Raw genomic sequence first — 25315 nt, 5'->3', positions numbered from 1 at the left:
GTATACGAAATGTGGATGCTCACGACTCGCGGCCGGCCCTACGGCACTAGTGGAATTGGCGAGCCCCCCCCCCCCACCCCTTTGAATAGGCCTAGGCCTACACACAATTAAAATCCATCAACATATTAGAATAGGCTTAATAAATCATAGAAATTAAGCCTACCGAAAAATGTTTTTAAAACGAACTAAGGTTGGTCAACGAATGATCCACTTGCACAGCGAAGTCGGACTTCTTAGCGGTTGTGCTTTTTTGCCTTACATTGAAACTGAAAAAAACATTTGTAAGGCCTGGTCTTCAGAATCTTCAGAAATTATACTGCATGAAAACGCCTTGGTAAGTTTTTTAAACACACAGTTAAAACAACCAAAAAGTCCATTCAAATTTTCCCGCCATAAAAGTAGTCTGAGACGGTTGCACTTGTCGAGTGTTTCATATCAACAGTAGGCCCTACCTCGTGGTGCAGGCATAGACATAAAGAAGGTTCTTTATGTATGTCTGTGGGCCTCGAACTTGTCAACATCAAGTTTTTACATGGTAAAACTTCAAGTACCTCGTGCACGATGCTGCCAGCGTGAAACTCTTTGCCGCCTGTTTTTTATTTTTTTTATTTTACTGCGGCGCTGAAAACAACAACAGTCTGGCTCCTTATACAAGTTCCCCTGACGTCTTGCTTCAACGCGTATGTACATTACACACACATACACACGTGTGACTCAATCAGAGTTTGGAACAGTAAACATTGCCACAAACTGTCAGCGGTTCGCTCAATCGTTGTTGTGTTGTTAGTCAACTAACTGTAGGCCTATTGTAAGTTAAGGATGGATGAGCATTCCAAACTTCAATTGAATGCATTGGTAAAACTGAAGAGAAACAACGATGCAAAGCGTGAAGAATTGATGAAGGTAATTAACTTCTATGTTTCTAGTTGCGATAACGTAACCCTCCTGCCGACTACGCTGTCGGCATGCAGGAAGGTTTCGTTATCGCAACTACTCAGTCAGAGTCATGATGATGTCTCACAACACAAACGGTTTTGGGTTTTTTTGTTTTGTTTTTTTTTGGGGGGGGGGGTTATGGCATTTCGATTTGAGGTCAAATCTCTTCTTCCTTTTTTTAAATCAAATCTCGCCAAAATTGGGTTCTATGCGTGTGGGTGCGTTCGATTAGCTTCCCCCGGGTCGACCCCGTTGTGTGGCGTTTTCTTTTTCCAGGACGAACGTGTGCAGATAATTACCCACGTTCGTCCTGGAAAAACAAACCGCCACACACCGGGGTCGACCAAGGGAAGCTAAACGAACGCACCCACTATGTCACCATGGTCACGTCGTGTTCTTTGAACTCTCATTGACCTTGAAGTTGGTCACCGCAATCTCAAAAAAAATTATATAAATTCTGACGCATTGGAACGAACGTTATAGTTCTAGGCGTACCTATTTTGTATTTAAATCATTATGACCGAGGATTTCTTTCATTCAATACTTGTCATGCTTGTTGTTGACTAGCCCACCTTGTACAAGTTGTTGAGTTGTTGATGACTCTCTTTTAACATAGGTCTCATCACAGTCTGTAGTCATCACAGTCGCCAGTATACTGGCGACTGTGATGTTACCGATATTAAAAGAGAGCCATTAATACTAGCTCAACAAGGTGGACTAGGCTAGTTGTTGACCATATGTTGACTACATCATCCAACTTGATTTGTTATGAATAATTAAATGTTGCGTCTTATTACGGTATTTTGTTTGACTATATAGATGAAAGAGATGGAGCTTTCACTCCAGAAATGTAAAGAGACTCTGATGGAGAGGAAGACCCAGATTGCTTCATCCAGCCGGGAACAGGCCACAGCCGTTGAAGAAATAACTGCAAAGTTACCATTTGCTTCAAGGAAACAGTTAGTTTTATACAACTTTGGAATTTTAGCTGTTATTATTTTCAAGATGTTTTCATCTCAGATGTTTATAATTAATCACACACACGTTGCTATATATTCGCAGCTAGTATGCAGAAGATCTACCTACGAAGCAATATTTTTCAGTTATGTGAGTTGTGCATAGTTCCGATAATATTAAGTTAAGGTTACACCCTAAGATTACTTTCATCCCAGTCCGTTTAACATTTCATAAAGCGCCGTAAAAGGAATTGCTTTCATTCTGTTGAAAGCACCACATGATTTTTTGCTTTTTAGAAAGAAATTTATGATTAATTTATGTGTAGTGGCACATTTTGAACCTGGTGAGTATTTTAATAGATTCCTTCAATAAAAAAAAATAGATTCATACCCTAGGAAATACCCTACAACAAAACGAGTACAGACAAAATGATTGAACTGATTGCATTGACTACAGGTTTGACCAGTTGTACCCTCAAGTCAACAATGTCTACCAATCGGAGCTTCTTTTGCTGGAGTTAAATCAACAGCTGATGGTTGCCATGGCAAGAAGGGAGGAGACGGCCATTTTGAAAGTTCTCCAGGAAGGTATACACAGGCTAATTACTTTAAAAGTAAGATGACTGAGAGGTCAACTGCATTGGACTCAGACTCTGTTGTCCTTGTCAGTGGAGTGTGGACTCGACAAGGTCATGATGATGACACTATGACACTTGTGTCAGTGAGCAAGACACTTAACCAAGGTGTATTTATCGGAGCCTGCAATGGCAGAGACAGCTTATGTTGGATTGGGGTTGTATGGCTCCCCAGGAAGTTGAGTTAAATGGAGGAATGGTCTAAAAGTTTGGTTATGAACAGGGATAATAAAGATATGTGGGCTATATAAGAATTTAAGAACCCAATTTTAGTATGATTACGATATAACAGACAAATTGACTGCAGCAGAAATTCAATTTTCCCTCATTGAGATGCTCTCAGAGAGAGATTGGCTTACTTACTTCAAGGTTTATTTTTCCCTTCCATAATTAAAGACTGTGGAACATACGCTACAAGAAGTATCTCTGAAATAAATTTTCTTTCATTTTGCCCCTATCCAGAGTCATATGTGGTCGGTGATTTCCAAGAGGAAAAGAGTAATCATGCCGGAGAGACGCGTTTTCTTCAAGAGTGGTTTCATCAGATTTCTCGCTGGAAAAGACGCGCAGACCCCGATCTTAGCCCTGGAAAACCTTCAATGGAGAGTAAGTTTAGCACCTTGAAATTCAATTTCTTTTGATAACTTCAATTTAGTAGACTTTGTTAAAGGTAGGGTCATATATTGTAAATGACTCCAAAAACATTTTGTGTAATTTCTATTCAAAAGCTCATTTGTTATAAATTTTGTCTGAAATTTCCCCCGTTGATAAGAAATAAATAACAACATTTGAATCTGAGAAATGATTCTTGTATGAATTGTTTCTGAGATTGTTTAGGGCCGGTGTCCATTCGTGAATGCTCTGGCTAGAGATGCAGTTGGTCCGCACTGTCACCCCGCTAAATGTGGATGGATTCTAATTTCTATGCTGAAAAATTGCATGTCTGATTTGCACAAGAGAATACAGCTTATTAAAACCATAAAACTTGTCCTTGCTCCATGATTTAACTAGGTCATCTCCCCTGTGAGGGCAGAGATGGTGTTTGTGATTGATTTAGCCGAGTAGCGCATATTAATGTTGCACAGGCTGCATACTCCCCACCAGGGAGTTGAGATGGTTTAAGGAGTGAATTAAGGCCCAGTGACCAGGGGTAATAATGTGAAGCGCTTTGGGACGCCCTCCGGGTGTGAAAAGCGCTATATAAAAACGGGTTATTATTATTATTATTGCCACGCCTGTGCTCAAACTCTGTATTATTTAATTGTTTTTTACTTGCAGAACACAGAATAAATGAGGACAGAGTATTTTACTGGGCCAAGTATGATACTCTTCCATTCAGTCATGGAGGGGTGTTACGTTTCTCAACGAGGCATTGTGGGATTTGCATTCGACTCCGCATCGAGTCACCTAGGTAAGATGTTTTCTTCAGCGATCTAGCAAAATTACTCATCACAAGTAGATAAAATGCTCATTGAATGAATAAATGCATCTCACAGAAAAACATCGCCTAAGTTTGCGATGCAATTGTCATAACAAATTGTCTCTGATCACACAACAGTATTTAGGGAATTATTGATTTCATACAAACAATTTGTTTGGAAATGATTTATAAATTAAAAAAAGGATTGTTTTTACAGACATGTTATTTTATTTCAGATAAGTTTAATTTTTCATTTTTGTAATGTGTATTCTAGAAAAATTGCTGAAGGGATTCCGTTAGCCAGTCTCCACAACTACACAATTACATCGGATGTACCATTGGACGGCTTACAGCTTGGCTTACTACAGAGCATCAAGGAAAACCAAATGGCTCATGACTTTGTCATTAACACTGTATGGAGACTTATGGAGAACAATCTCTTGCCTTTTATTTGATTTGGAGAGCAAACATTGGATTTAACAGCAAAGCATCCAAGAAAATCAGATAAACTTGTAGAGTTTACCCTCAACTCCATACTGACCCAATTCTGTCAATCAAGTGGAGGCCATTGCCCAATTTCATGAAGCTGTTTAAACGAAACTACTGCTAACTGAATGTCTTTGCTAAGCAGAGAAATGAGTGGGGTACCAATCGCAACTGTGTAAACTTAATGAAGTTCCGACTGGTAACATGTTTCTGCTAAGCAAAACATTTTCTGTGCATAGCAAGTTTTTGTGCTCACAGGATTGATAAAATTGGGCCTTGATGGCATCTCAAGCCTGCCCCATGCTCCTGGTCTAGATCTACTGGTCCAAAATGCACCGCTGGCCAAGCCAGTGTCCCAACCAGTTATGGGCCAAGTGGGAGAGACATTTTTTCCTGCAATTAATCTTGGGAATCGGCTTTCTCGTTTGTTGCTTTGTAATCTACATACATGTAACACAGGCGATATGCTTGCTTTCAAAGCAATTTGACCTGTGTTGACCTGTGTTGACTTGATGAAGGGCAGACTAACAACTTGGTTATTAAACCGAGGCTTTATGGTTAAACAACAAAGCATCAAAAACTACCAGATGAACAAGCTTCCCATCAACACATTATGTAGACATTCATCATCATTAGGCATAGACATTCATCGTCATTCGGCATAGACTTGCAACCGTAGCCACCTCATCCTCAAATTGTAATGGGGGTGCATTCCTTGAGTGTGGATACTGGTCTTTGACAACGGTCTTTGACAATTACCAATGCTGTACATGGGTTTTTAAATACTTCTTGTTGCTTTTATACAAACTCTGACTCTGAAACGCATAATTAGTTAATATATGTCAGGCTTTTTGTTTAATGCTATTCACAGTTAATACAAAAAATGCACACTTTACAAATAGTATTAATAGGTGAGTTCTGAATTATTATTCTGAAATCCAGTCACCAATTTTACAGTCTACTACATGTAATTTAGCGACCAAACTGGTCCACATACATTGGTCAATTAATTTCATCACACCTTTAGTGAATCATAGAAATATAGGACACTTTATTGTATAATAATTTGTTTTAAATAGTTTGGGTTTGAACAAAGAACAATTTTACAATTGACATTTCCATGATTTGATTGCTGTGAAAATAACATTCTGAATTAGCAATTTTGTTTGTTTAATATCCCAACCCTCATGATTGTGCTTGTATATCTATTCAATACTACCCATGTGGTTTCAAAGGATAAATATGTTTCAAATGTGTAATTAACAATTTTAAAAGGAAAATTCATTTGGAATTACAGCGATGGAATGATCTGATCATAAAACATTTTATATCAAAATAATTTTGTTACCTAAAAATTTTCAACCTATTGAATTTTACAAGAGTAGACTATGAAAACACACAAAATATATACAATTTCCAAAACATTGCACAAATTTTAAAGAACAAAAAAAATAGCCAACAGAACCCTAGCTAACCAAATGGACGGAAGGTAAATACATTGGACAACAATGCATCAAAACATATTTAAAATATAGCGACCTACCTGACCATATGGACATAATATAAAGACATTACAAAGGTCAAATCCTCAATTTCAGCTTAGTTTTTTTTACAAGACAATGGTTAAAATGGAGATAAACTGATAATGCATTTCAGGTTAAACATCCACGTTATGTTTTTCAAAAACAAAAACACAAAGAGTCTAATTTCAAAATCTTTTACCCCTTTCTCTAAAGGCCTCTTCCTTGTATTTCGCTTTTAGTTGACACCAAACTGCCCATTCTCAATGCCTAAATAAGGGAATCAATGTGTGGTGAAGAGGTTTTCGACTAGTGGTTTAATCCCAACAAGGCCTGGTTCTTGATAATTTTACCGAGACGACGATTCAACACTTTTTGACTCCCATTCATAAATACCTTTTCGGTTAAAAACATCATCACTTTTTGGTCAAAAAGTGAAATAAATGCAAAAATTATAATTGTTAAATGATTTCTTTCAACACAACAACCCTCCAGCTATGAAATGGTAAAGCCCTCCGCCGCCCTCGGGTAAACAACTCCTTATAAGGGAATGCTGTGCGCGTATCGCGTGATGTGGCACAACTGTTTCAGCTGTTGCTCTCGACCAATAGGAATGAAGAAACTGTCTTATAAGAACAGGTGCAAGGTCGCGTGTCACGCCCACGAATTAACACTTTTTACCGGTCATAAACAAAGGTTTATACACACCCACGTGACGCGACCTCCACCGATAGGAATAGCGAAACTGTCTGAGGTATTTATGAATGCTTTTTAAAGGGGCTCTATAGCAGGCCTGCAGCTGTAAATGGAATCATAAATGGTAAACACACACATGCCAATTGCCAAGCACAGTCAACGGAACAAAGCCCACCGGCAAGAGAACTGGTATCCAAATACAGTCAACGGAACAAAGCCCACCAAAAAGGGAACTGGTATCGGCACTGTAGAGCTATTGTACCTGAAAATACTACATAAATGGCAAATACAAATCTATTACATTGGAGTAAATTGTGATATTTATTCGGTTGTTTCAAGATATGAGCTGGGGAAATTTAATGTTTATTCTTAAAAGTGCAAACCTTCAACCAAACAGCCTCTATAGTGATTAAGACTATTAAATATCGGTACATGATTGGTTGTTTATAAGCAATTAATATTGAAGATTAAGGTAGAGTCATATACTTTGGTAATGACCCCCTAAATAAATTGTTATTTGTATCTGAAAACCTGTTTATTATAAAGATAGTAATGTGAGTAAGAATCATGTGCAATTATGTCATCTGAAAAGACCACATCGATTAGAAATCAATAAAAGTAACGAAAAAAGTTTTAATTTCCCAAAAGATTCTCTGTAGCGACTTTTTAAATGTCCATGGTGTCCATGTGAATGCTCCCTTTTAACTGGCCAGAGATGCAGTTGGTACCCGATCAACATGGATGAATTCAATGTCTTGATGAGAATAGGGTGACAGTTTGTTTGCTTTGTTTTTTCTCAAGAAGTAGACACTGTATTCAACAGAAACTTTCACAGGTGATTTTTATTGTATCTTTCTTGATAATTTTGGCCATAAATCAGCATTTCATCGACAAAAAACAAACGATGAACATACCTATTAAACAAAACAGATGCAATGTAATAAAATTAAACTGTCCGTACTGTACTTTGTACGAACAGTTTAATTTAAAACAATTAAAATAAAACTAACCTACTCATTAAGCACACCCTCTTCATTAGTTTACAAGTTTACACCCAAATAAATCCACTGGTCACTGTTTTAGCAAAATATAAACATTTATTTTTGTTTCAAAATAGTGCAAATTTTATATGTAAAAAAACTATGTGCATCAAGCAGTAACCCCAACCCTGGAGGCAACCCTCGATGCTCTGGTGCTGGTAGATTCCTGTGATAAGAGACTTCTATTCGTCCCAGCACGAAGCCTGTGGAACTGTGGTCCCATACCGGATTCAATGGAACTAGCTCTACGACTCTGGCTTGGAGAAACTGTGCCATCGCTAACGTCAGACAACTCAAACGTCTGCCAGACAGAGAGATAAAATCAAAGTTTTTGTTAAATTGTCCCTTCGGGAATTCTGGGTGATTGACCTCAAAGTTGAAATCATTGTTATATTACATCCTCACAAAGGTAAAGTGTTTGAAAGTTAATTATACTTTCCTTATTTACATCTGAAAGTAGCCCACCGGGCAACTTTCGCAGTGGTTTTGACTAGCCCGCAGCAGTTTAAGACAATGTGCACAGGGCCAGCATTAAGGTCGACCCCTGCTCTTCAATGAACACATACAACCAACATTTTAATTGGATTTTATCAAAATAAGGAGGGCCCAAAATAGTGGGAGGAAAACAAACAACCAAACAAACCAACAGTTTATGTTTTGTCTGTGACTATGTGCGTGTTTCATGTGTGATTATTTCAACTGCTAATGGTCTTTGAAAGCAATTTTTTGAACTATTTTGTAGTAAATATTTCCCCGGAGGACTGGTAGTTGGCAGAAGTATGAACTTTTTTAATCAGTGAGCTTTCAAAATGAAACTAATTTTTCAATCACAAATCCTTTTTTTAACCTTAATAAGTTGTTTTGCCAAATCAATTCACGACAATGACTCAGGTTAACCCATCAACCTTTGAAAAGTGTAGGGCAGTGCATTCCCATCACCGATCAATTTAACGCATACACAAACTGTTAATATTCCAATGGAGTGTACTTTTGTTTATGCAGGGTAGAGTACTAAGCATTAGCCCACTGAGTTTGGACTCCTCCATTGCATACAAGTAGCAGAACAAGGGGAAGTCAGTACCAGGGCCAAGGGAGTATTTGCAAGGTAGAGTACTAACTGTTAGCCCACTGAGTTTGGACTCCTCAGTTGCATACAAGTAGCAGAACAAGGGGACATCAGTACCAGGGCCAAGGGAGTATTTGCAAGGTAGAGTACTAAGTGTTAGCCCACTGAGTTTGGACTCCTCTATTGCATACAAGTAGCAGAACAAGGGGACATCAGTACCAGGGCCAAGGGAGTATTTGCAAGGTAGAGTACTAACTGTTAGCCCACTGAGTTTGGACTCCTCAGTTGCATACAAGTAGCAGAACAAGGGGACATCAGTACCAGGGCCAAGGGAGTATTTGCAAGGTAGAGTACTAAGTGTTAGCCCACTGAGTTTGGACTCCTCTATTGCATACAAGTAGCAGAACAAGGGGACATCAGTACCAGGGCCAAGGGAGTATTTGCAAGGTAGAGTACTAAGTGTTAGCCCACTGAGTTTGGACTCCTCTATTGCATACAAGTAGCAGAACAAGGGGACGTCAAGGGAGTATTTTGCTCTTGCAGTTGGGTTTATTTTGCTCTAAATGTGCACCGCATGTGATAAAGTGTTAATAGACTTGTGTCCTGAACATGTTGACTGGAGATCAACAAGGTCTATTGTCTTCAAGGGAAAAACCATTTCTACCAATGCACAAATAAAAAAAGGATATTTTTTTAATGTTTATTTGTCCATATGTATCAGCAGAGTAGGGAGTGCAGAGAGGCTGGGGAAAGTTTAGTTGAATCATGAAGAAAAGAAATTTAACAATTTGTGAAAAATAAGCAGATTGCAAAACATGATATAAATGTGTGCTTGATTGAACCACATCAAAGATGGTGGTCAGGTTTCAAAATAGCCATGGAATTGTTTTATAATACCAGAACAAAGTTCAATGCAAAAAAAAGCAGCAGAAATAAAAAGTTTGGGTACAGCTGTCCCCTTTAATGAATCAACAGGAAGCTTGTGCAAGACCTTTTACAGTTAAGGTTAATTGCCATACATGTTTCCCCACAACTAAATCCGCTTATTCAAACGCTGTTATTTTGACTCTGAATTTAATACAATCTTACCTCATCCCCCTGCAATTGTTTGTTACTCTTTCCGTAAAAATGAAAAATAAAAAGTGTGGTGAATTATCACATTTTATCGTCTCCTTATTAAGCGGTGATACAAACTTTACAATAATAAGTAGAGGTTAGTAATGAATGAAAGTTTGCAAGTAGGTTAGGGTTGAGGGAAAAGGATTTGCACAAAACTGACTTTGTGGAGTTGTTCAATCATCAGGTAGTAGATCAAGCTTCCATTCCTAGGAAAGCATGCAAGGAGGGGATAAATCAGGGGGGAAGCAAAGGAGGGTGAGTTGTAGGAAGGTTATTGCATTATTTGAGAACACTACATGGAGGACTACCTCATGCAAATCTAGCAAGCCGGACAAAGACATGCCAAAAGGACATACAGAAAGCAAGACATCATCCATGCCTTAGATTAAGTTGTATACCAAGTCCAAGAGAATGAAAAAAAACCTGTATTAACCCTCCAACAATCTGGGCCAAATTTCATAGAGCTGCTTAGAGACACTGGACTCGTTTGGTAATTGTCAGAGACAAGTATGGTGCATTGCAACATATTTAATGATCTGTAAAAATTTGGGCTCAATTGGGCACCAAAGTTGCAAGAAAATAATGGGGGATAAAAATACCCTTGTCACACAAATCTGTGTGCTTTCAGATGCTTGAGAAAGGCTTCAGGCCTGAAGTCTTTCTCATATTCAAATATTTTTAGTGAGAAATTACCTCTTTCTCAAAAACTACACTACTTCAGAGGGAGTCACTTCTCACAATGTTTTATTCTACCGATAGCTCTCTGTTGCTCGTTACCAAGTTTTTATGCTAATTTGTATTTTGAGTAGTTACCAAACATGACCAGTGTCTTTAAGCAGAGACTTTCTGCTCAATGACACATTACAGGATACCAGTCAAAGACAGTGCATGTGACATGGCACCGTATTCTGCTAAGCATAATTTTGTTGTGCTTAGCTCCATTTTGTGCTAGCGCAGCTCTATGAAAACCACTTGCACACTTCACATATTCATACAATGGTGAAACTAAAGAGTTTCTAAAACCATGGGCAAGAGTGAGGAATGATTTATTAAATGGTCACAAATGGTCAAGGCAGGTTATTCTAGAGGTTGTTGGTTCAAATCCACCTCTAGTAAATTTGTCTTTGTTTAACCCCAAATTAACTAATATTGACCCCTTTACACGCGGCGACTGATGCCACGCTCACCATGTTGGTGGGCAGTTAGGTTTACGTGTATTAACGCTGCGTCGCCTAAAATGCACACTTTACTGCATAACGCGCAGTATGGCGCATTCAAGTTTTTCTGATGATGACATCAGGTGAAATGGGTCAATAAAGACAGATGTACCTTCCATTGAAGTCCTTCGCTTATAGAGAATGTGATTCCGGTCCCTCCCGTTCTGCTCTGTGGTGCCGTGGAGACGGAGGGTAGCTTAAAGTCTCTCCTGGGATCCTTCATGTCTAGGAACTTCTTCAATCTCTGCTTGGTCAGCTTCTGCACCTTGGTGGCTGTTCAAAGAGTCAAGGAAGTACCCATGGATCAAATTAATGGCCAAGTCGGTTTGGTGGTGGTTTAATACAGAAACATTGGAGCAATATGAATCATTGGTTTTAATCAGATGGGCCAAATTCACAACAAAATACTTAAAAAATAATAACAAATTAATTTAGTTTCTGCCAAGGAGACTTTCCTCTCTAGCTAGGATAAACATAAATTATATTGATTAAATAACTATAATACGACCTCTATAAAACAAAGAAATGAAACAGGAACTTAACTTATTAATGGTTTTGACCTTTTCTCAAATGCTTAATGTTTAATAGTTATTATATAAGAAAGATAAAATGTATTGGTCCATTAAATATACATTAGTAATATCCTTACTGATAAAAAATATATACATTTGCAATTCACACCAAAAACTGCAGAGTGCAAACATTAAATATTACCATAAAGCCAAAGAAGTTAGAGCAATTAATTGGATTAAATGCAAACAAAAAACAAACAAAAATGTCAAGTAAACAAATCCCATATAGACATGACAATGAAAAAACAAACAATGTCAATTACATTTTTACTGTATTTTCTCTAGGGTATTTATGGATTTTAACAGGTTTTCTTTTTAATAGTTCAGCGTTCAGGAGCATGTTTACATGGATGGGTGCTATATAAATTTCCATTATTATTATTAATATTATAAGAAGCACAAAATGACAATAATTATGGCAATGTATAGACACAGAACCCATGGTGAATACATGAAGAGAAGTTCACAAAGAGTAGCCCAACCTTAATAAGCTTGCATAATCAGAAGTAGCATGAAGCAATAATCAATTGTGTGACATTTAATCATAATGGAGTATCTCCACACACAAAAAAACATTGTTAGAAGAAAAAATGAAGTTGAGTTGTCAATAGACTGTGCAAATCCAAACATTTTTGGGACCACTTTGGTCCAACATACATTGTGTAAATACACATCGGTGTTAGGGTAAAAACAAAATGTAATATGATGATTAATGACTTACATGGCAATCTGGGATTCTTGTCATGGTATTCCTTGTACCTCTTTGTGAATGACGACCAGTATGGAAGCATCTCCTTAAAGACGGTATACTGGGCGTCATCAAACATGGTGGGATTATGAGGATCTTTTCCTTTGTCTTTCAGGTAGTTATCCGTCTGTTTGAGCAGCTTACTCGAGATCTCTGGTGCAACATCAATCTGGGACACACAATAGTTCATCAATACATATTTGTCTTTATTTTGCATTAAATAACAAAAGTAATTATAGTAATGAAAATTGGAAAAATTAAGGTACAAACGGAGGTAACAACCCTCCTGTAGTGGAGTACCCAGACTACTATAGGTTCAAAAATATATTAATTGAATGGTAAAATGCATTATAAAAATGAAGAAAAAATTTTATTACAATCCCGAGGTCAACTAGTAATAAGACTACAATGTGATAAATAAATAATTAAAAAAAAATATTAATGCCCAGCTGATTTTGAACATGAATAACATGAAAAATTAGTGCAAAGAAAACTGTTAGACTTGTCCAAATAATACTCTTTAAGATGGGTAAGGAAAAGCTTCCATAGTATACAGGAAAATTAATTTCTCAGGTGTGTGTGGTGCTAATAATTACCTGTAATCCTGGGTTAGTGACTGGAGAATCAATGAAGCAATCAATGATCACTTCAACCTTCCGTTTGAGCATTATCATGTCCGAGAATGCATGGTGAGATTCCTAAAAGAGAAAAAATAAATAACATCATATTGAATCAACCAAGCAAGGTATATTTGCTTCTTGGAAAAAAACAGAAATATTTTATCAAGTACAAGAACTGACTTTATTTGTTCATTGGTTTGGGTTTTTTTTTTCAGGGGGGGGGGGGGGGTGGGTTTCAATGCATTGAACCATTCGTTACTTTTGAATGCACTGTGTTTTACACCACGTAAAATGTGATACTAAATGGAGTTAACTGAAGAGGGGCAATCACTATTCCGACTTGCAAATATCCAAACCTTGAATCTCTGGACTTCCAAGTAGAAGACGAGATCTTTCTCTAGGAGGGGCATCGTGTCCTTCTCTCCATACTCCATCAGGTAACGATGGAAATACATCATCTTCTGAGGCGGGATGCCTCGGGCTGACTTGAGGAGGAACGCCTGGAACTCATTCTTATCCTGTGAGGTTGGCATCTGCTGCCCAGAGTGCTGTTTGGGATTAAGGGGGGGCAAGACGTTCAAGTCAAACAGGGTTGTGGAGCTACAAGTTAAGTGCAACATCTGGGGCCTTTCTCAAACCTCAGCTTGGGCTCTGGCTCAGAAAATGTAAAGGCCTACTCGCGGCATTTCCACTGCCTACGCACACATAGAGTCAAAGCCCCAGACAGAGCCCAAGTAGAGGGTTGTGAAAGGCCCCTGGTATGGAAGGCATCTTTAACATCAGTCCTGCTTTAAATCTAACTTTGGAATGTGTTGAATTAGCAAAACAATTGCTACAAGTGAAATCTTAGAAATGCACATTAATTATATTCTTTTATCTTTAAAAACAGTATACCATGACCAAAACACAACTAATTTACGTATTTCGTTTTTATGTATAAATATATATATATATATATTATTACTGTTTAACCTAGGCCTATATGGGATGATTCATTTTACTTATAAATTGATGAATATTGCAAAATGGCACTTCCTAATCTAACAATTAAATGTGTTGAATAAGAGCAATTATTGCTACAAGTGAGTTTTATTTATGAGCAAAATGCGCATTAATTCTATTTTTTTCTTTTAGCTCTAAAAACAAAATGCCATGAGCAAAACTCATTATTTTTTAACATACATGTATATCATTATATCATTGAATTGTGTAACTTGATAATGGATATGATTCTTTTGACTTATGAATTATGAATGGATGAATAAATATCAATGCAAAATGGTACATATTTTATGCAAAGTAAACAGCTTGCTGGTGTCCAGTGGGATAGAGCGAGCATGAATTGATACATGTAAGCAGGAGGTCACAGGTTCAAGCTCTACATGGGTCATCTAAGGGTTATGTAAAAAATTAATATTCTCTGATATAAACACAATAAAAAGATGGCATTAATTAATTTCTGCAAGTGTATGACTGGGTAACACATTTTCTGTGTTTGACAAAATTCATACATGTTTTTTTTACCCACAATTAATAAGGAGCATCCAATTGACAAAATGAAGAGAGAAAACTGGTTTGAATTCTGGTAAAGTTCAAAACCTTAAACATGATAGCGTTATTATACATGAAATGAACGTTTCAACTGTTTTAAGGCACACCCTGGGTGAAGAAAAGTAATAAATAAATAGATAAATGTTGGAGGAGAGAGTGGTACACAAGGGTGGTAACCATAATCCTGTGCAAATGTTGTCATAGATTTCAACTAAATATCAGCATGGAAATGACAACATTAATCAACATTGCTTGCCTGATTGTAATGTAGGCCATTTTCACCCCTGCTTCTCCCCCCCCCCCCCTCAAAAACTACTGCTGATTGACTTCTACTGTCAGGATTAATGTGCTATTGCATGCTGTTTTATTTACCTCTCAAGTTTTTTTATATTTGTAAACGCAATTACACATGTAGATTAATTTGATGAAACGCAGCAACCCTTCTCAACAGCGGGCATGATGCTTGGTTTCACTGCAAGCAAACCTGTCACACTCGGCGAAAAAACTATAACCCTTCAATAAGCTTACCGGGCCTTTACCGCGTCTACGCCTTTTCCACGTGAGCACCAAACTTTGAGTGCTCCCCGACCGGAGGGCCATGTCAAATTTGGAATCGCCCCCAGCGCCTCCGCCCTGCTCATCCATGGATTCCAAGTGGGCCTGGATAAATGTGTGTAGAGAGAGTGCATAGAATGGAGAGAAGCAAATGTAGTGTTGATGATGGGTGAATGTGAATGGAACGAGAATGGGTTATGAGAGCTGTGGAACAAATCACGTTATCTTAAACAACTTGACAGTTCATCTAGTCAACAATGTGAAGCACAGTTCAACTACAGGTAGTCAACAATGCGAAGCACAGAATACTGCCAAATTGTGTATGGTGAAGCCATGTGGACGAGTGCTGATGTGGTCTGATATGATCTGATCTGATATGATCTGGATCTGAACTGATCTGAACTGATTAGAAGTGATCCGAGTCTGATTCCGATCCTTTTTGATCTGATTACGATCTTTTAAGATCTGATTCCGATCTTTTTAGATCTGATTCCGATCTTTTTAGATCTGATTCCGATCTTTTTAGATTTGATTCCGATCTTTTTAGATCTGATTCCGATCTTTTTAGGTCTGATTCCGATCTTTTTAGATCTGATTCCGATCTTCTTAGATCTGATTTGATCTGAACTGATCTAAACTGATCGAAATCGGTTAACATTGATCTGATTTGGATCTAATCTGAACTGATCTGATTTGAATTGATCTGGATCTGATGTAATGAATGAGCTGATGAGTTTCCTGAATACCTTGGACGTTATAGTCAGCAGCATCTGAACCTCATCTGTTGTGAGGTAAGTTTTATCCACACTATCGGCCTGTGTCTGATGGACCATGGATCGGTAAATCTGTTGCATGGTAGGATTGTATGGTATTGGATTCAAATAACAAAGCATCCAATGTGAAATCAAGTTGGGGATCTAAATGCAGTCGTAACATCGCTTCAAATGGTATTCTTGAAATAGGAACAAATCATATTTTTAGAATACAATTTTGACTAGTGATGAAGGTTCTCAACAACCTTTACTCTCTGATACACCCTGGATCGGTAATCTGTTGCATTGTAGAATTGTAAGTTAATGAGTTCAAATTACAAAGCATTAAATGTGGAATCAAGTTATTTGTTAGGAAGGTTCACAACAATCTTCACTCTCTGCCACAACCCTCCTGATTCATCAAGTGGATTATCTGAGATTCTCAATCCTTTTTTAATCATGTGAAGGTGAATTCTGTCGCAACCAGCCAACCAACCAGCAGGATAAAACTCAATCATGTGGAGTATCCAATAGACCGATCCATTAGCTCCGCCCCCATTGCGTATTGACCAAACACAACCCGTTGCGCAACCAAAAGTCCGACAAATAAAGTCTGACATGCGTGCGCGTATGCTTGGCAGGCCCTGCAGAGTTGTGCAGAATGGCATTGGAGAGGCTCACGTGTTCTTGATCACACGTGCGCCGTGGGCAGAGCCTATGGATCGGTCTATGTAAAACACACCTGAGACCTGGCACGCCATTTCAACTCATGTGAAGCTGTATTCAGGAAAGAAGGTTATTTGCAATACATGAAGATTAACTCTAGACAACCTTGAAAGCAGTAGTTCTTCAAAGAAAGGGTATCAATTGATGCATATATGGTGTCTCCTATCAAACTGGAACCCTGTCAATAGAAGTTCTAGAGATAATACACTATTTGTCAATACTACATTCTAGTTTTGACTTTCATCAGATTTGCCGCCACTCATCAGAGATCTTCAAGCACTTATGACCAGAGAAATGAAAGCACAACAGAAAACTCTTTCGTTTGATACATTTTTTTTTCCAAAGCACACTTTGCTTTTAGTTCAAAAATCAAGAACTGGAAAGTTACACAAATAAAATCCCTTAATAATTTTAAAAACAAAGAGTGGTATAGACCTGACAAAAGAAAACTATGAAATACTGAAGATTGAACTTACAATCCAGAAATTACTGAAGACCTGTTCCAGTCTTGGTATGACTGATTTCTGGGCAGCTTCTAGAGTCTTTACTGTTGGCCTGTCACCGTCGCTGCCGAGGCGTGTTAAGACATCGTGGGACAACTCCACAGCCCTGAAAACAAATTTAATCATGTGTTATTTACATAAATAGTTGCTGAAGAACAAAGGATCCCTAGTCAGTATCAGAATCATCTATTGCAGGAGTCTCATTGTTGTGGTAGGTTTTTTGTAAAGGCAAAGTTTGAGGTTTTTGGACTAATCAATTGTTTTAATCCTATAATGTATATTCAATAAAATTTGCAAAAGGGGGTAATAGGTCTTGAAATCCAGAGCGGTTATGTCAACAACAAAGGAAGACAAATCTGTTTTTGGAATTCACAATCTGAGAAATTTATCTGACAGTAATGTTTCTCACATTCAAATTTTGGGAGATGGTTGACTGATATCATTTTCCATAACCACATTTCTTCGACTTGAAACGATTCTTTAAAATACTTTATACTATGGAAAGCTGTTGACTTCTAGCCAAGTAATTTCACCTTGCCATTAATTTTAAGTGTTATTAGCAAACGTATACCTTCCCTTTGTGGTCTAATGCTTAGCGAAGTCCAGCCCAATAGTTTGTCTGTAAAACGTAAAACATGATTCAAGATATGCTTTTCTTACTTCTTGGACGATGGGTCGAAGTATGATGCTGCTATCTGACGGGAGAGTGTATTGCGTTTCTCTGCATGGGCATCCGACAGACGTAGAGGAGCTTCAATATCAAAGTACATGTTGAATGCATTCAAGTTCTCCTTCCCTTCGATCTCTTGCATGTAGCTCTTGAACAAGGTCATCAATCTGCATGCATAAATACCCTAGTTAGTTTAGGCAGTCATCAAAAAGTGGTCACATAACCATTAATGACCGTTCACAAAACAAAGCCAGAGTAAGATCACGGCCCAATTTCATGGCATTACCGCCGAACTCTTCACTTACGATCACCATTCTACGCTTACTTGCAAGTGTCAAATTTCTGCGCTTGCTGCGTAAGCGTATAATGCCTAGTAACATGGAGTATGCACGCGCACATGAAAAAATTCCCTGCTAACCTGTGAAATCAAGTGCCGATTTATAGTAAGTAGAGCCATGAAATTGGGCCCTGATGTTTACAATATTCTCCTTACTGTTTGTTCTTGGCCATCTTCTTGAATGTTGCATCCTCTCGTGCCTCCTCCACCGACTTAACATCTGGTGGTTGATACGTCTGAATCTGAGACGATGCTGGGGCAGACTCCTCCTTCTTCCCCTTACCCCCACCACCATCCCCCTTGGCCTGGTCATGAGGGGTCTGAAACTTCACTCCTGGTTTCTTCTTTGCTTCGGCCCGGGCCTTCTTCACTTGCCTCAGGAGTTTCTTCTGCATAGCGAGCTGCTCCTTGCGCTTCTTCTGCTGGGCTTTCTTCTTAGACTCCGGGCTGAGCTCGCGCTTCTTGCGCGATTTGACCGCTTTGGAGGGTGCTCGCTGGCGGGCTTGGCGTCTAGGTGATTCGGATGGGGTGCTGGTCAGGAAGAGGTAAGATCACTCAGGTTAAAGGTCAATGGTTAATTTTGTGTTTTTGATGAGAAAGATCTAAAACAAATCTCATGCTATTATCACCACAAGTTCACACATGAAAAGATGCAACATATGGCATCTAACTAAAGAAGTCAATCATACTATGCACTGTATGATTGACGTTATTAATATGTGCAGGTAACACAATCACCACAGCAATCTTTGAACTACATGAAAACTAATGCTTCAATTGAAGACTAAAAACACAAAGTCGTGCCAATTGAAATGCTTTAAAATATTTACCTCCATTTTAAAAACATTTTCAAAAGGCACTTCAAAATCACAGCAACCATCAAAAAACAAACTTTTACATGCAAAAGAAAAAGACAAATACATGCTGTCTAAAAGCAAATAAGCATGCAAAAGTAGCAAGAGAGTTGCAGGTGAACATGGTATGGTATAGTCTTGTGTGGGAAAACAACAAATTCACATGCATCACACAGTGAGCAAACATTTCAAATTCTAGGATTTGAAACTTTGCCTGGTTGGAGTATAATCAGGTGAGGTTTGTGGTGACACCATGTATGTAATCTCTTTGAGTAGCGTTGGTTTTGAGAAGAACCAGTGGTTGACCATTCTTGAAGATGAGCCTACTGATCGTAGCGTTGAGTTGTCAACCACCGGTACTTTTCAGAACCACCACTACTCAAGGAGATTTACACATAATGCTACCGCAAACTTCACAGTTTTGATTATGTTAAAATGATCGTTTACATTGTTTCCACTTCTTCTGGTTACCAGAGGGAACTGGATCTCTGAAAAGTTTTCTTAGATTTTATAAAATGTTTGTATGCTTAGCACTTTGTCAATTAAGAATGCTAACATCCAACTGTCTGGTAAACTACTCTATCAATAAAAAGGAATGACCACAAAGAATAAATAAAGAGCTACAAAATAGTAAAACACAATTGCATGTTTTAGGCTTGGCATTTTAAATAAAAATATAAATCTACTTGTTTGACAGGATTAGCAGAGCATTAGCATAAGGGGGAAAAAGGGGGAAAACCTTGATTTGCAAATTAAGTGCAGAAACGATGCACCAAATGCCTTTAATTGGGCCTTCATTTTCAAAATGTTCACAACTTATTATAAAGAGTGCACCAGGCAAAGAGTTTGAAAGATATCAAGCACATGCATGCTCATCAAATGGAGTTGAGATTAAGTAATGGTTCACATTACCGCTAACAGGCCGTTTTTTTAGGATCTTCATTTCAGCTACAATTCTTCTAACTTGTGAAATAACTAGACTGCACTGATGCACACTAAAGCTCGTCATAAAATGATTTTAAGATGTAGGCAGCACAAACCTTATGTTGGCATTGCTTAGGACGATCCCGGTTGTTTGTAGGTTAACAATTGAATATACAGCTAGCATGGTATGCTTATACTTTTCAATGAGGAGAACTATTTGGAGCATTTCTACAGGTCTAGTGCAGCCTAAAAACAACAAACAACTAGCTCACCCCATCAATCGTTGTTTTTGACAGTTCCTTAGTTAAATAAAAAGATTGTCATTTTCATTTAGTGTATGTTTCCACTGTGTACCAATGATATTACAGTGCGATTTACCTTGATTTGTACATTTGAATACAAATGGAACATAGAATGAGAAAATTTGGGATCTGCACATGTATTACTTGGTAAGAGAGCAATCTTGTCCAATGTCTTCCAAATTTTAAAGACTTTATAAAACTGGTATCACAAAACAGTTTGTGTGAAAGAATATATAAAAAAAGGTACAAACAAAAACACATTTTGTGGCAACACAACTGTAATGACTATTATTATTCGGAAATTTGGGTAAATTGATTAATGTGCTATCTTATTAATATAACAACACATTGCCGCTAGTTGTGGAAGGTCATACATGGTTAATCAAACAGCAATCACTTATTAGTTAGTCTACATATTAGCTGTTTCGAACTCAGTCTCAGAGTCACACACTATATTATCAGGGCAGCGCATAGCTGCAAAAAAATAGACCTATAAGAATGGACCAGTAAAGGTAGATATGTACATGTATCTCCCCTACCCCATCACATTTTAACTTTCCATTGATGGCTGTGGCCACACCTTACGTAGAAAATGTCGAAAGCCTTTTTTCACTTTGCGCTTGCTTTATGTAGTCATGCCTCAGCACTTTATCAATGAAAGGGAACGTAATCCTGAGCTAAGAGTATCTTTATGTTTCCAATGCTTGTTCATTTAAACAACACTGGAATTCTTAAGTTTTGAGGAAACTATTTCACTTAGAAGTAAGGAAAATTTCAAAAAAGAATTTCTAATTTGAATTATTTCTAATTAGAGACTAATTTGGACAAACTGCTTTGCCCAAAATCACACTACATTTTGAATGAAGCAGCAATGATTAATCTATCACTTTTTAGCAAAACACAAAATTTCTTTTTCGCTGATTTTTTGTTGTTGTTAACCAGCGAGGGCGCTTTTGAAGCTAAATTTTCGCACTATAGGGGGAGAATTTGGTTTCACCTGCTGTCATCATGATCGCTGGATTCCGTTTCTTCACTGTCATTGTCCTCATCACTAGAAACAAGCCGAAAGGAAGATCAAACAAAAAACAAACATGAAGCAAGAACAGAATGCAGGGAAGAACAAAGACATGCAAAGGAGAAGTGCGCATAATTTACAGAATATGGAAAGATTGAAAATGGCACCAATGATTATATAAACTGGGGAGTTTACATGAAACTGGGGTACATGGATGTGGCAATTACTGTTACATTAAGAATCTTTCAGTCAGAAGAAAAAACATTAGCATAAAGTTTTCCGCATCATTTACAGTTCAACAAGTTGACTTATATGCAACCAGAAAGCTCATTATCTTTTTTTAATGCTGAAGACAATGCCATCACATTCACAAATATGTATTTAAAAAAAATAATTAAAAAATAAGAAGTACAACTAAGTCCCTTGTTTCCTAAAGATTGACTGCTGATGGAATTGGCATGCCTAGACTTGCTTCAAGCAAAGCATTAATTGTTCAGCATTGAGAACTATGTGTGAGTCTACAGAAGAAGGTATTTCTTTGCCCTTTTTTAGTTCCAGCTTATTTTTGTGGGAGTGCCACCCCCTGGAAGAGTAAAAACCTTTTTAAGAGTGGTTCCCATACGTCCTTTGATTTTCATTGGCTTACATGTATTTTCGTTGATTACCAAGTGCACATGAGCATCTTTCCTGGTTCCCTGACTTCAGCTGGTCAATGCAATGACTGGGAACAGTTCCAGGTCATGAATGATAACGGTCTGGTGCACTTGGCAATCAACTACAGTAAGCCAAAATAAGCCAGGGGGTAGCACTCATAAAAAAGAGTAAATTAAGAACTAAACTCGTGAAATTACTGGGCACAAATAACACCTTCCTCTATGAATGTTGATGAACTTGCAGTGGTTAGTGTCAAAATAGTAAATATTAATATTAAGATAGCGATGTAATGAATTAGGCGCATGTAACACATGAGAAACTCTCATGATGAATTACAAAATAAAATTAGGATGGTGTTCTCTGCTGCAACAAAACCATGCAAAAATTATAAACATGCAAATATTATGAACATGCAATGAGGGCGTAGCTGTGATTAAAAAGCTAAAATATAAGCACATAGAAAAGACATTAAGTAGCAGTAAACTGCATATTAACATGGAGGTAGAACTCTCTCCGTCCGTGGTTATAATAAGTGCTACCAAATACAAGAACCTCTAGCAACGGAAACAAACTGGTACCATCCTTGAATTGATTTGCAAACAAATATTTTGAAAGTGTCACTTGAATACTAATAACTTCAAGGGCACTCATATTATTTAGCTCACTATATAGGACATTTTAGAGACGAAACTCTCAGCAGCCTATAGGGCCCTTTCAAAACTAAGGCTTCAGTTTAGGTTCCGACTTTGGCTTGATCAGTTTTGAAAATGTACACCTTAAATAGACAGTTCCTTAAGCCAGAATCAAAGCCTAAGCCATAGTTTTAAAAAAACAGCACTAGTTCATAAGTAACTGACAAGGAATGGGCTTCCAGACAGTGTGTCTCCATGTACATTACAATAATCCATTTCATAAAGCTTCTAAAAGTACAGTTATAATAAGCAAAGAAAAAAAGGGTTGCTTAGTGTATTTTTTGTAACTGGTACGTTGCTTATTTCCGCTGAGTAAATCTTTTAAGTAGCTGAGTAACTTTTTGAAACTGTAGCTCTAGATTAACAATAAATCAATATATGGCGAGAAGTGCAATTGATGAGTGTCTTACATATGCCTTCCATGCCAAGTAGAGTGATAGAAAGTAAAAAATAAATAAAAACGTCAAACAGTTGAAACAGATCATTTAAGTTCATGCAAACAAAATTATTAAAGGGGGACTTTGTCATCATGATCATAGTAGACTTATGGCTGAACATGGAATTATCAACTTAACTGGGGTGCACTTTGGGGTACAGTTAACCATGTAGGTTATAATCACTGGCTAATAACAGAAACAGTTATTGTTGTACAGCCGCTAAAAGGCACCCCTGCCGAATCAAATACTGAAGATGCCTTCACGTGCAGTAAATGGTTAGAGTTCATAGTTCCATGCACAGCCACATGATGACAGTCTCCTTTTAAGGATCATACTTTATCATCATTTCATTTGTCATGCAGTGGAAACTACATGCATGTATACCTTGGACATGTTGGACCTATGAGTTTGTCATGGTGTTGTGAGTGTCACACACGGGAGATGAGCTGGGCAATGAGTCAAAATGTGTTGGGATGAGACAAAAATAGTGTTTGAAGATTTGAGTTTCTCATATATTGTAAAATCATTTAAATGTATAGTCAGTAAAATCAATTTGCTGATTTGAAATCTGAAATCTGTCTTCCTGTAATGTTTGAACTTGTAACAATCGTCTTAAATATTTCCATTGGAATTTACGCATTTTAAAAAGAAAGTTCATTGAGCCTCCTTTAAAATGCTGAACAACTGTCAGGCCTGCAATTTCATCTTTGAGAGGGCAAGGCCATTTGCATCTTCCAAAAGGCACTTCAATTGGAAAATCTTATGGAAAAACTTGAAAGAGCACCAAGACTAACACCAGGGGGGGAGACCACTGCCTCCCAAACCCGTGTATTTCCAGGCCTGATATGTGTTTATATGAACCATGTGCATACAAAAATATAAATTATTCTTAGTAGCCAAACACAAGTGACCATTTTACGATCTTTAATCTATTATCTTGAGTTTGTTCTTGATCTCAGTTTCACAGGACAGTCACTTGTCTGTAAATGACTGCACTCTTCCCAAAACAATTTATGCGTCATCCCATAAAAAAGTGTATGACATTCTGAATGATTGAACAAATGAAGTTTGAGTATACTCTGATAATTACAACAGTTTTATGCACAAACTTCCTTAAATCTTTCAAAAATTGTTTGACTTTCTTTCAAAAGTCATGCTTTACTTCAAGATACAACAAAAGAAATGATTGATGGAGATTTTGTTTACAGGCAATGGAAATTAAAATAAACCCTTATGGACCATGAAATGAAGAGAATGAAAATCACTTAAAAGAATAAATTATCTTTTGGGAAACACTAAAACTGCTACATCCACACTTGATGAAGGAACTACACAGTCAATGTGGTTTAGAGGTACAACAAAATCAAGGGGAGTCCAGGATGGAGGTTGGAAGTACTTCTTGTTACAAAAACTGCCCCTCGATATAATTTTTTTTCCATAATATTTTTTCAAGGTCCAATTAAGTTTTGTAATGCCTCCATTTTCCAATAGATATAGATAGAGACCTTATAAAAATGAGGGCAAAAAATACAAGTCTTTAATCTTACATTGAAATGATGTAAATATGTCATCTCATTTTCAGAGCAAAATTTGAAACATGACGTCAATGGATGCAACAACGAATGGGTGTTCATCACGTCCAAATAGGAATTTTTGCTTCAGTCAAAAGATCAAAATCAATGCCTTTTTTATTTAATATCATCAAAATTCAGGAATGAACTGAAATAGTTCCTGTACAAACATGCACAATTTGAAATGGGACATCAATGCATGTTTTTAGGATGTTGACAAAATTTGTAATGGAAGAGTACCAAATAAAATGGCATTTTACATCGTTTTAACACGAGGTCAGAAACTTGTAATTTTATTCCCCATTATCATAATGTGGAGATGCCCCCTTTTAGATCAGCTACATTTAGAAAATATTGAACTGTGTGTAAATTTAATTCAGTAGTCATTTTTTGTGAGTTGCACCAAATATTATAACTAGTTTGAAGCAATGGGATTGTGAATTGGCAGTGATAACTGTTTCTGCTGCCCCAAAGCACATTGAGCTGCTATTGGATTGTTTCTCTTCCCTGCATGTTAGTTAGGCCGTGTCCGAATTGGCGACTTCAGCTACAGCTATGGCTAGGGCGCGCGCGTCTGCTATTCTTCAACAGTGACAGACGCGCTGATCTAGCCGTAGCTGTAGCCAAAGTCGCCAATTCGGACACGGCCTTACACTGGTTTGGATGATCTGACATGTGACATCACTTGTTTACACAAAGGGAGCCCTCTATTGAGCCATGATGGCTGATTGGTGCCTAGCG

The 25315-nt window shown here is 37.6% G+C and overlaps 2 protein-coding genes across 8 annotated transcripts in view; one reads left to right on the top strand and one right to left on the bottom strand.

Moving 5' to 3' along the window:
* The first annotated feature begins 739 nt into the window (after positions 1-739).
* LOC139954164 (uncharacterized) lies at positions 740-5129 on the top strand. Its single transcript, XM_071953862.1, has 6 exons — positions 740-903; positions 1756-1895; positions 2350-2480; positions 2990-3133; positions 3806-3938; positions 4222-5129. The coding sequence occupies exons 1-6, from the start codon at positions 820-822 to the stop codon at positions 4400-4402; spliced, it is 813 nt and encodes a 270-aa protein (XP_071809963.1). The 5' UTR covers positions 740-819; the 3' UTR covers positions 4403-5129.
* A 132-nt stretch (positions 5130-5261) lies between these two features.
* LOC139954128 (uncharacterized) overlaps positions 5262-25315 on the bottom strand; it is a 36965-nt gene continuing 16911 nt past the window's right edge. For 2 of the 7 annotated variants that reach the window (XM_071953827.1, XM_071953802.1), the window contains exons 14-24: positions 21203-21256; positions 20176-20202; positions 18282-18656; positions 17779-17955; positions 17092-17224; positions 15111-15242; positions 13388-13579; positions 13008-13109; positions 12385-12580; positions 11204-11364; positions 5262-7990 (exon numbers count right to left, since the gene is read on the bottom strand). In XM_071953827.1, the coding sequence (XP_071809928.1) occupies positions 7799-7990; positions 11204-11364; positions 12385-12580; positions 13008-13109; positions 13388-13579; positions 15111-15242; positions 17092-17224; positions 17779-17955; positions 18282-18656; positions 20176-20202; positions 21203-21256 (1741 nt within the window). In that variant the 3' untranslated portion in view covers positions 5262-7798. Of the gene's footprint in view, positions 7991-11203; positions 11365-12384; positions 12581-13007; positions 13110-13387; positions 13580-15110; positions 15243-15883; positions 15983-17091; positions 17225-17778; positions 17956-18281; positions 18657-20175; positions 20203-21202; positions 21257-25315 lie in introns of all 7 variants that reach the window. The other 5 variants (XM_071953853.1, XM_071953810.1, XM_071953819.1 and 2 more) reach the window with 4 other exon arrangements.

Source organism: Asterias amurensis, chromosome 1 (genome assembly GCF_032118995.1).
Source record: "Asterias amurensis chromosome 1, ASM3211899v1".
NCBI classification, from domain to species: domain Eukaryota; kingdom Metazoa; phylum Echinodermata; class Asteroidea; order Forcipulatida; family Asteriidae; genus Asterias; species Asterias amurensis.
Note: the sequence above shows the minus strand (reverse complement) of the source record. Positions and strands in the feature narration are given on the sequence as shown.

Excerpts from the sequence above, each read along its gene's own strand:
- LOC139954164 (XM_071953862.1), top strand. The coding sequence starts at position 820 with ATGGATGAGCATTCCAAACTTCAATTGAATGCATTGGTAAAACTGAAG. Across the intron at positions 904-1,755 it reads AGCGTGAAGAATTGATGAAG|ATGAAAGAGATGGAGCTTTC; the intron begins GTAATTAACTTC and ends TTGACTATATAG. Across the intron at positions 3,134-3,805 it reads TGGAAAACCTTCAATGGAGA|AACACAGAATAAATGAGGAC; the intron begins GTAAGTTTAGCA and ends TTTTACTTGCAG.